The sequence below is a fragment of the Anguilla anguilla genome, chromosome 12 (genome assembly GCF_013347855.1).
Source record: "Anguilla anguilla isolate fAngAng1 chromosome 12, fAngAng1.pri, whole genome shotgun sequence".
NCBI classification, from domain to species: domain Eukaryota; kingdom Metazoa; phylum Chordata; class Actinopteri; order Anguilliformes; family Anguillidae; genus Anguilla; species Anguilla anguilla.
In genome coordinates, this window is record NC_049212.1 from 21,731,966 (window position 1) to 21,741,747 (window position 9,782).

The 9,782-nt window shown below is 37.7% G+C and overlaps 1 protein-coding gene across 1 annotated transcript in view; it reads left to right on the forward strand.

The window, feature by feature from the left end:
- gucy1a2 (guanylate cyclase 1, soluble, alpha 2) overlaps positions 1–5,606 on the forward strand; it is a 47,824-nt gene extending 42,218 nt beyond the window's left edge. The window contains exon 8 of the mRNA XM_035384497.1: positions 18–5,606. Within this exon, the coding sequence (XP_035240388.1) occupies positions 18–237 (220 nt within the window). The 3' untranslated portion in view covers positions 238–5,606. The remainder of the gene's footprint in view (positions 1–17) is intronic.
- Positions 5,607–9,782: the final 4,176 nt, after the last annotated feature.

Below are 9,782 nucleotides of genomic sequence, written 5' to 3' on the forward strand. Positions count from 1 at the left end.
TCCCTTCTTGCCTTCAGGTTACTGCAGGATGACCGGGCCTTCAGTTTCATCCCCCGATCTCGCCAGGAGCTGCCTGACAACTTTCCCAAGGAGATCCCAGGAATCTGCTATTTCCTGGAGGCGGGAAAATCCCAAAGCCATTCCTCCCTGGCCAGCTCCCGGTCCAGCTCCACCGCTCCCATCCGCAAGGTCTCCTACAGCATCGGCACCATGTTCCTCCGGGAGACCAGCTTATGAGGAGCCCTGCTTCAGAGAGGCTTCAGAGAGGCTCGCCCTGCTGGCAGCGTAACGGACAGCATTGCAGACAGCGCCGTCGACCGCGATGACGGGGGCTGTCCAGCCTCTCCCTGCCTCAGCGAGCCGGTGCTGTCAGAGACGCACAGCTGCCGGCAGGTAGTTTGAGCAGTGGGCAAGGGAGAAAGAGCGAACATGGAGAGGTCACTGGAGAGAGCAACAATAACAAAAACGAAGCCTTCTGCCCTACAACATGTCAGACTGTGTCCAAGTACTCCGCAGCGCAGGTGTAAAATTCTCAGCATCGCAGGTGTAAAATATTATTTGCATAATTTTGTGCCTTCTAACCCTCTACAGCGGGAGTGGCCAGGGGGATTTTTCAAGCACACCCCCTTGCCTCCAGTCCTGCTTTCAGCAGTCAGGCTGCTTCTCTGTCCAGCTGTCTGTCTGTTTATTGCCTGCCTCCTTTTACTGACTGGCTCTTCATCTATTGTTTTGGGGGTGGAGCTACAGAGGGGAATTTGAATGCCAAGAGGTCAGGATTTTGAAATGCTCAGCTTTTTTATTTTTGTTTGTTTCCACGTTTCTTTCAAGCTTGGCTTTTGATGTCACCCACAAAAACTCAAGAAAGGCTAGTTGTAGTAGGATCCAGTGGGAATTAGGCCAGATCAGATGGCAAATTTACCTATCCTGTGTCACATCCCATGTGAAAAAAGAGTATGCTGAAGTATGCCTTCCCTGAAGTATACTATTTTTTTTCTTAAGAATACCTGAAGTATAATTAAAGTTAATATCAGGTATGCTTAGTATGCTGTTTTTTCACACAGGATTGAATCGAAAACCAAGAACAGTTTGTACCATTCCTGTTTGCTGTGCCTGAGATTGAATAAGCCCTGCCAGTCCTGGTGGAATTATATTACAGCATTAAAAAAAACAACTGTGCCATTTGTGTCTAAACAATATTAGTGTCTCTCCTGCTTCACCACAGGCCACGATTCCCACAGCTACTGCTGCTTGCCCCACGGAGAAATCCCTCTCGATTTCTGGGACAAATTCACCCTAGAGATCCAATTAAACTGGTCTTTTCCCTTAATTTTAGCTACAGTATGCAGTAGCTGTGTGCACTCTGCCAAATTGCTTTTTGAACTTTGCAGAGAAGGCAGCTCAGTGTGTGAAGCCCAGAAGTCACCCTCCCTTTACATGGTAATGAATGAGACTACGCCATTTGGTGTTACTGTGTGAGTACCAATACATTTTCTGCACTTACCTGAAGTGTCAATATCTGTGAGACAGATACTGAGAGACAAAGTCATAGATTTTTTTGTCAAGATCGATACTTTTCTATCCGGAGGTTATGAGGTGCAGGAAAAAAAAACCCATAATTGAAGTTATTGTTTTTCGACATATTTATTATTATATATCGTTGAGGTTAATGTGTCTCTTCCTTTGGGATTTGAGCTTTATTTGTTGGCGATTGGATTTCTGCAAGATGGCAGTGAAGGTCATGTTCAGAAAGCACAATGCTTTTTCACATTCTCCCCCACAAAACCCCCGCCTCAAAATATCAGACACATTCATCCCGTCGAGCGATACTCAAACCAGATTACACAACCAGGCTATTCCTGTCTACATTATGTTATGCATCATAAGACTGAATGTATTTCACTTTTCTAATCTAAGCCACTTTTCTCAGTATCAAGATTGCATATACATAAATGAACCAATTAATACATTTTTATTACTCATAATGAAATAGACTCTCTCTCCCTCTCTCTTTATCTCTCTCTCTCTCTCTCTCCAGCAAGAAGTATTCAGAAATTGAGAAAATTAGAGCTCATTAAGTTTATGGCCCTTACAGCTAATGTACTGACAGAACATTTATCTGGAGTCATTGCGTAGAAAATCTATATTTTTTTAAAATCTTATTTTTACCAGAGGAGCGATACAAGGACCCCTTGCTGTTCCACAGTTGACAAGAGACACTTGGAAAAACTGAAGTCACTGGTAACATGATACACAAAATCTAAAACCTTTAGTTGGTGTTTCATTGTTTGTATCTACAGACAGGAGTTATGTCTTCAAAATCACTTCCTGGATTTGCAATGATGTGATTTTAAAAAATGCCTTAATTATCAATTAAGTCAAAGCATATTAATGAGGAATAAGGAGAACAGTATTGGACATTAAAAAAATATTCAGATGGAATTTAAAGCAGATCACTATGAAGTGTGCTGGTCTCCCTTAAAGATAACTGCACTGTTGTGTCAACAACCAGACATTTCTTATTACCAAAATAAAATGACTACAAAAACAAAAAAGTAATAGAAACAGTGTTGTGCGCAAAGGGACGTGCTTATTTCGGTCCAGACCGCGTTTGTGTGCGGGTTAGCGTAGCATCGCACAGAAGAGGGTGGGGAGTACTTTCGGCTCGATGTGTGCCCTTCTGACTACCATGTCTCTCACATTTTAGACTGTACTCGTTTATTTATCTATATGTTTCTTACCAATCATAAATAAATAATGATGTCATATCTATGGCAGCAATACGGAAAAGCTTACTGCTGTGTAGATCTGTTTCCCTCTGTCAGAGCTGGAGACGTGCTGTAAAATAACATTGTACAATATGAAATTTCTATACCATCTGAAGTTTTAAGCAATAAGTGAAGTGATAAACCAACAAAGAATATACCACATGTATCCTTTGCTTTCATTCCCTCCTGTTCCTTGATGGTAGATAATAGGAAATAATGTGAATGTGTGTGTATGTTGGGGGCAGACCCTCTGAAAAGCAGTAAGCTCATTTATTTAGCTACGTAATGCCTCCTGCTACAGTGTGCAACATGGCAAAAAGGAAAGGTTTCTGTCAGCAGCATGTAGCTACTAGCTACATACTGCATTCCAATTCAGGTAGTGAACAGAAAATGGACGTGCCAATGTAAAGTCCAGTAATAGGGTGTTGGGTCGCCATGTGTGACTAGTTCAGCCTACATACGATGTGGATTAGAGTCTCCTAGCATCTGGAATTCTTCTGAAGGAATACACACAGTTCTTCTATGAGAAAGTCAGTCAAGGAATGCTTAATTAGTGGCAGTGTGTGACCAGGATATCTCAGGATGAACCGTGAATGCTTGATTGCATTTGGCTCTGGTGGCTGAAAAGGCGGTGACGTGGATAACAGTAGTGTCATGCTCATCGTACCATTGGGCGACTACTCATGTTCTGTAAATGCTGGCATTATCATTTTGAAAGATGCCCCTCTGCAGGCAGGAAATGCTGTACCGACTGGCGTCAGTTTTGCCTGTTAGGCTGTGAGGGCAACCAAGCCAGGAAAATGAGCCCCACAACTTTCCACAACCACCAAAACTTGTCACTGTTGGAATGCTTTTGCCTTTCCCTTTTTTGTTCACTACCTGTACATTAAACATTTTAGTGTTCCGCACACAGCCCACTGTGGTTATAGAGGATCTGTAGAAAAAGAAAGCAATCACTTTAACTATGCTGCATATTTGCAAGGATGTGTCTTTAATGATTAAAGCCTGCATTTAATCTGATTACATTTTTATTATCGCTTCAAGTAAAGCTAGTCTCATATTATTTCTGTTGTTGATAAGCAACATAATGAGTTTGTGATGGCTGAACTTAATTGAAAGTGTACAAAAATACAGATGAAACAAAAAAACATTTATGTTTTTAAATGCAATCTGCTTTGGCCCTTAACACATATTTGAAATCATTGCTTATTAATTAGTTACTTCTTTTTATGCAATTAATTATTATAATTTACTGAGAATAATGTATATATTAATATATTTTAATATTATCTAGTAAAAATATATGAACTGTCACTAATTATTTATATTTGTATTACCGCAATGTGCTTTGCCCTTCAAAATTAGATTTAATCTAGGCCTAAATGCGGTATTCAAAACCACTGTCATTACTTATCCAATTCTCAGTAAATATATATAAGTAAATAAATAATTACCCCTCTGAGACTTGGCACTATATTATGAAAACATTACCTCTCAAAATTGGCAATCCTCCTGAATAAAACTGAATAGCATTTCCCGTAAAGACAACTCTCTGCTTTGTGTGTTACTTCATGGAGCGTTATATATGACATCACAACATCTGCACTTCTGTTAAAGTCACTGGTGACTTCCAGAGCAGCCATATGGTAATGACATGCCTGTCCTCTATGAAATGTTTAGGGGCTTCATGTGCAGTTGTTGCACCATCCACTGTATTGAATTGTTTTTGAAATGTACAACGTGTCGGTTAGCGTAACGACAGCCATCCTCTAAAATAATTTAAGATCACCATATAAAAATCCATGCCATTTAAATTCATCTTTGCCATCAATAGGCGCAGTGTATGTGGCTTGAAATGCCAAAAATACTTCAGCATTCAAGAAAGCGTGTTATCCGTGCCCCGGCTGGCCTTCGGTCCTACCTGCAAATTAATTTAGACTTCTAGTTTCCTGAGTCGCTGCACCTGTGACCTTTCAGTGTGACCTGCACCCTTATGAAAAGTGATATAATATAATATAAGGAATATTTTTGTCATGGATTACTAATACAGGTATAGCATTTATCTGCACTTTCAAATATGCAATTCCATGCATATTAGTGTGGAATGTACAAAACATTTGCATTACAATAAAGGTCACAATATATGGAGTGTCTGGAAGTGATCATAATTGATTTCCCTGTTATACCATGTATAAAATCATTTTTGTATGGATACAATGGCCCATGGGGGGGATCTTGGTTGCCATGAACCAGGAAATATAACTGTAGGACTCCAGTCAATCAGTATTGTTGTTTGGGTATGTGTGTGATTGTTTAAAGAACAAAGGTGTCATTGTTTGCCAAGTCTTATAATTTTTTTGTTGTTGGTGGCTCCGAACATTATTTTAAATTTCACAACAGGAGTTCTGAACCAAAAGACTTCAATGTGTAAATTGTAATGTAATTAAGTACAGCCATGTAGAAATACCATGCCTGTATGAAATGTACAATTTAGATATATTTCATATATTGTAGAGGAAATATTATACAGTAAATATTTGTCTGTTGTACTTCTTGGAGGAAAGATCTCCAGTTTAGCTGAGTAATTTTCCAAACTGCACACATTCATGTTTTTTTCCTTTCTATTTACCTGTTTCTCATGTATTTTTGTCCAATCATCTGCAGGATCTTCTATCATCTAAGACAAGTGTGTGAACAGTATAGCTGTACTCTTAAAATGGTCAAACAACAGTTTGAACAGACAGAATATAGTACTGTACATTCATGCAACCATGTATGCTTACTATATGTAAATAAAAATCACCCGATATGTTTAATAAAATAAAAGGCGTTAAGGTTGAATGTTTTTGTGTTTCCTTCTCTGAGTATATATGTGATTGAATATGTACATTTCTGTTTGTGTGAAATATGGTATTTGTGCGTTTCTCTATATGTTTGGGTTATGTGTTCCTTTGGGCTTCTGTACATGTGTATGTTTGTGAAAGGCTGATTCTTTCTACATGTCACACACAAAGACTTGCTTGGAGAAATGGAAACATTTCTCAACTGGTCCTCCTCCTCTTCTTTTTCTACCTCCTCCACCCTTCTGCTGTACCTCATTCTCTTCCATTCATCCATCAGTTCTTCTTCCTCCTCCCTGTTTCGGTGGAGAGTAGAGGAGAACAGAAGGAGGTGAGGCAGTATCTGAATGGTGTGGAGTGTAGAGGAGGGCAGAGGGAGGTGGGGCAGTATCTGAATGGTGTGGAGGGTAGAGGAGGGCAGAGGGAGGTGGGGCACTATCTGAATGGTGTGGAGGGTAGAGGAGGGCAGATAGTCATCCTCAATGTTTTTAGATGAGACTGACTGACAGGCAAAACTGGATAAGAAGGCATGGTGTGAAGTGCCTGTATTTCACTCCTGTCAGTCAGAGTCCCTTCCCAACAAGTGAAATTAGGCCTCTTTTCACAGGCCTTCAGAATGTTGTTTGTGTGTGCTATGCTGTCATTTTCCCTACGTAATTCAGCATCATCGTCTCCAGGAAGTACTGCTCTGTGACTCATACTCGCACTGTTTTTAGATGATCTTTAACACCCACTGAAGCCTCTGACTGGGTGTCCCCTGTCTGTCTGTGTGCATGTCTGTCTGTTGCTAAGTGAATGTGTGCGTGCATGTTTCTCTATCTGTGAGAGCTGTATGCGTGTGCACATTCCTGTCTGCCTATGTTTATGCCTGTGTGCATGCATTTGTGCGTATGCATGTATGATGTGTGTGTGAGTGTGAGGGAGTTTCATAGCCTCCCACTAGCCACAAAACATTTCTACCAACATTGAATTATTCTGTGAAGAAGCCAGCCAGTGTGTCAAAATGCATCTCTGTAAATAAACACATCTGTTATGTCTGAGTCTGAAGTTCAGACCTCTGCATCTGCTTTATTTCCATCATGTTAACATTGAAAGTCATGTTTCCCAGTTATATATATTCATTTTTTTGTATTGAAAACTATTGTGATAAATGGTGTCATATTGCTGTAATAAAACATATATTAACCCTGGGATTAATCACATCGGCAGCTGAAAAATAGTATGGCAGAAAATTGGTGACACATTGGTCAGGATGTTGTAGCTACAACTTACTGCATAAGCATACTTGATCACTGAAAAAAAAAAATCTGTGGCTAAACAATTGAGTTGCTTAAATGAAAACAAGATTAAACACTGATCTGTGATAAAGACCTGACTTGCATACTTAACATAACGTATACGGGGGATAACAGGAGCTTGCAGCTTATGACCATACAAAGTGTATAATAAATGTACATTTTTTTCAAGGAAAACATTGTTTTTTAAATGACCTCTTACATATTATTTTGCATTTGTATGTTCTAACCTTTCTTCAAGCAGCTGAACACAACTGTAAACTTGCCTCAACCCTCAGACTTACCTTTTTCCTAACCCTAACCAAAATTTGACTCCTTAAACCCTATTTGACGCCTTAGATACATTTGAAAACATGAAAAATCCCATTTAAAATAGATGAAAAATGAACTTAACATCATGAATACAACATTACAAATGCAAAATAATATGTTTGAGGTCTTGTAAAAAAAAAAAAGTTTTTCCTGAAAAAATATGCATATATTATACATCTTTGTATGGTTATAGGTAAACATGCTACTAGGGAAATTTTTTGGCTCATCCAAAATGAATAATAAACCCATTTCCTAACCTTTCTTCAACTGAACACAACTGTAAACTTGACTCAACACTCAGATTTTCTGTTTTCCTAACCCTAACCTTTTCTGAACCCTAATTTGAACCCAAAAAAACCTAAATGAAACCTTTAATTCATTTAAAATGAATGAAAAATGAAGTAAATATCATGAATAAAATAATACAAATGAAAAATAACATGTTTGAGGTCATTTAAAAAATGTTTTCCCTGATATACATATATTATACATTTTTATAGTTTTTAGGTACACATGATTCCAGTGAAAACTTTTGGGCTTACTGTTTTCCTAACCCTAACCTTAAATGAACCCTAATTTGAACCCTAACCCTAAGGTCAACCTGGTGAAATAAATGAGTAGAAATGTGCTGGAAGAAATTTATGATTAGAAAAGTGTTTCAGTTAAAAACAGCAAAATTCTTGTCTATCCTCCAATCTGGGTAAAACTGCATGTGGTTTTAATGCTGCAGAAGTCTGGGATGATCTCCAAAGCACGCTCAAATTTGTTACCATCATATCAGCCATTGATTGTAATTGTCTTCAGTCACATTTTCTGTTATAGGGCTATTTACTTTTGTAGAAAGTGTATTTAAGGTATATGAGATTTTTAAAAAGTAATTTGCAAGTCTTCCCATCCATATGACAAACAACTGTAACCCAATTACATTAAAGACATACCTTCTTGGTCGAGCTACAACAAATAAAATAAATGTAAAGTGAACTAATGCTCAATAACCTATGACATATAGATCTAAAACCAAATGCATTATAATGTGTACAGGTTTAAGGTCTTGTTAAGAGAAAACCTACTGGAAATAAAATAAAAAAATATTTATATAAATATATATATAAATATTTTTATATACCAAAATATATTTTAAAACATTTTGTCCAAAAATTAATCACTGTAGCATGACCCTTTATAATACACTAGGTTTTAAATCCACATGTCATATGGATGGGATGTTATTGACAAATATTTGCAGTGATATCCATTGGAAATGATTGTGGCATGCACTTTTTTGATGATCCCTAAGCATCCTAAGCTTTCAAATAGAATATCTGTCAAATACCAGTATCCCAAATAAAACTCACTTCACCACAGTCTTTTCTCTCTCTCTCTCTTTGCTGCTATATATAACAGCAGAAGACAGTTGCAGCTGAAGCAACCAGTGATATTTGAAACTAACATATATTCATATTTATAATAATGACAACAAATGTGCATGTAAGGTTCATTTCGGATGAAATTAAAAATTAAGAACAACATTTTTAAAAGGTTACCGTTATCCATTTAGCATATGTACTCTTTCCATATTCCAAATATGTACAATGTTAGGAGCATACGTATAACAGACTTTAGCACCAATAAAATATGTGATACAAGACCTTGCAAAGTGTTTTTGACCTCTTTCTATAGAAATGCAGTTACTGGAGGCATGTTTAATTTATTATCACAACACTGCTGTTGGGCTAAGTTAAAAACATCGGCAGGCCTTTCTGGCTGTTAGCAAATTTATCATACAGTATATGTCACAAAAGCTATCAAGACATCATTTTATTTGACACTAATTTAATAACTTATAGCATTCCAAGAAACAATAGGCTGTGTCACAATTAACTGTGGCATTCTGTATTGCATTAATTATATGATGGTAAGATAGTTGATAAAATTTTAAAATATTTTTAAAGGGTGCTTACAACTCACATAAAGTTAAGTTGATAATGAAATGCCAAGGAGACTTTCAGTGAAAATGAAAGACAGCCTTGATATAAAGTCACAGTATAGACAGAGAAAGAGAGAAAGAGAGAGAGACTGGTGAATGTGATGTGAAAAGTTGGAAGTGGAGATAGAAATGTTAGGTTATTGAGAGATTAATAGGTGTTTAAAAGGACATGACCCCTAAATTCCACTGGAAAACATGAGTGATTGATTTAAAGGGCAAATGTACTTCACCAAAGGAAAAAATAGTCTGAGATAACAAATGTTTGAAGTTAGTCGTGGCACATTTGGTCAAACTTTATCCTGACAGGAGTGACTTACTGGGACTTGCTGCAGTCTTCAATTTATTAAAACTTTTTGTTTTATTTGTCTGTGGAGAGAATCTTCTCAGAGCTGTCAAATGGAAATGCTGTTGACTTCAGTGTTGACCACAGAAATCTGTCGCCACAGATTAGGAAGTGATAATGGTAAAACCACAAAAGAATCTGAACGTTCGACTGCTGAAGCTGCCGAAATAATGCATTCCAGATGTTAATGCTTTGTGATTGTATTAGAGAATGTCTGCAGATGTTTTTTTTGCGTATGTG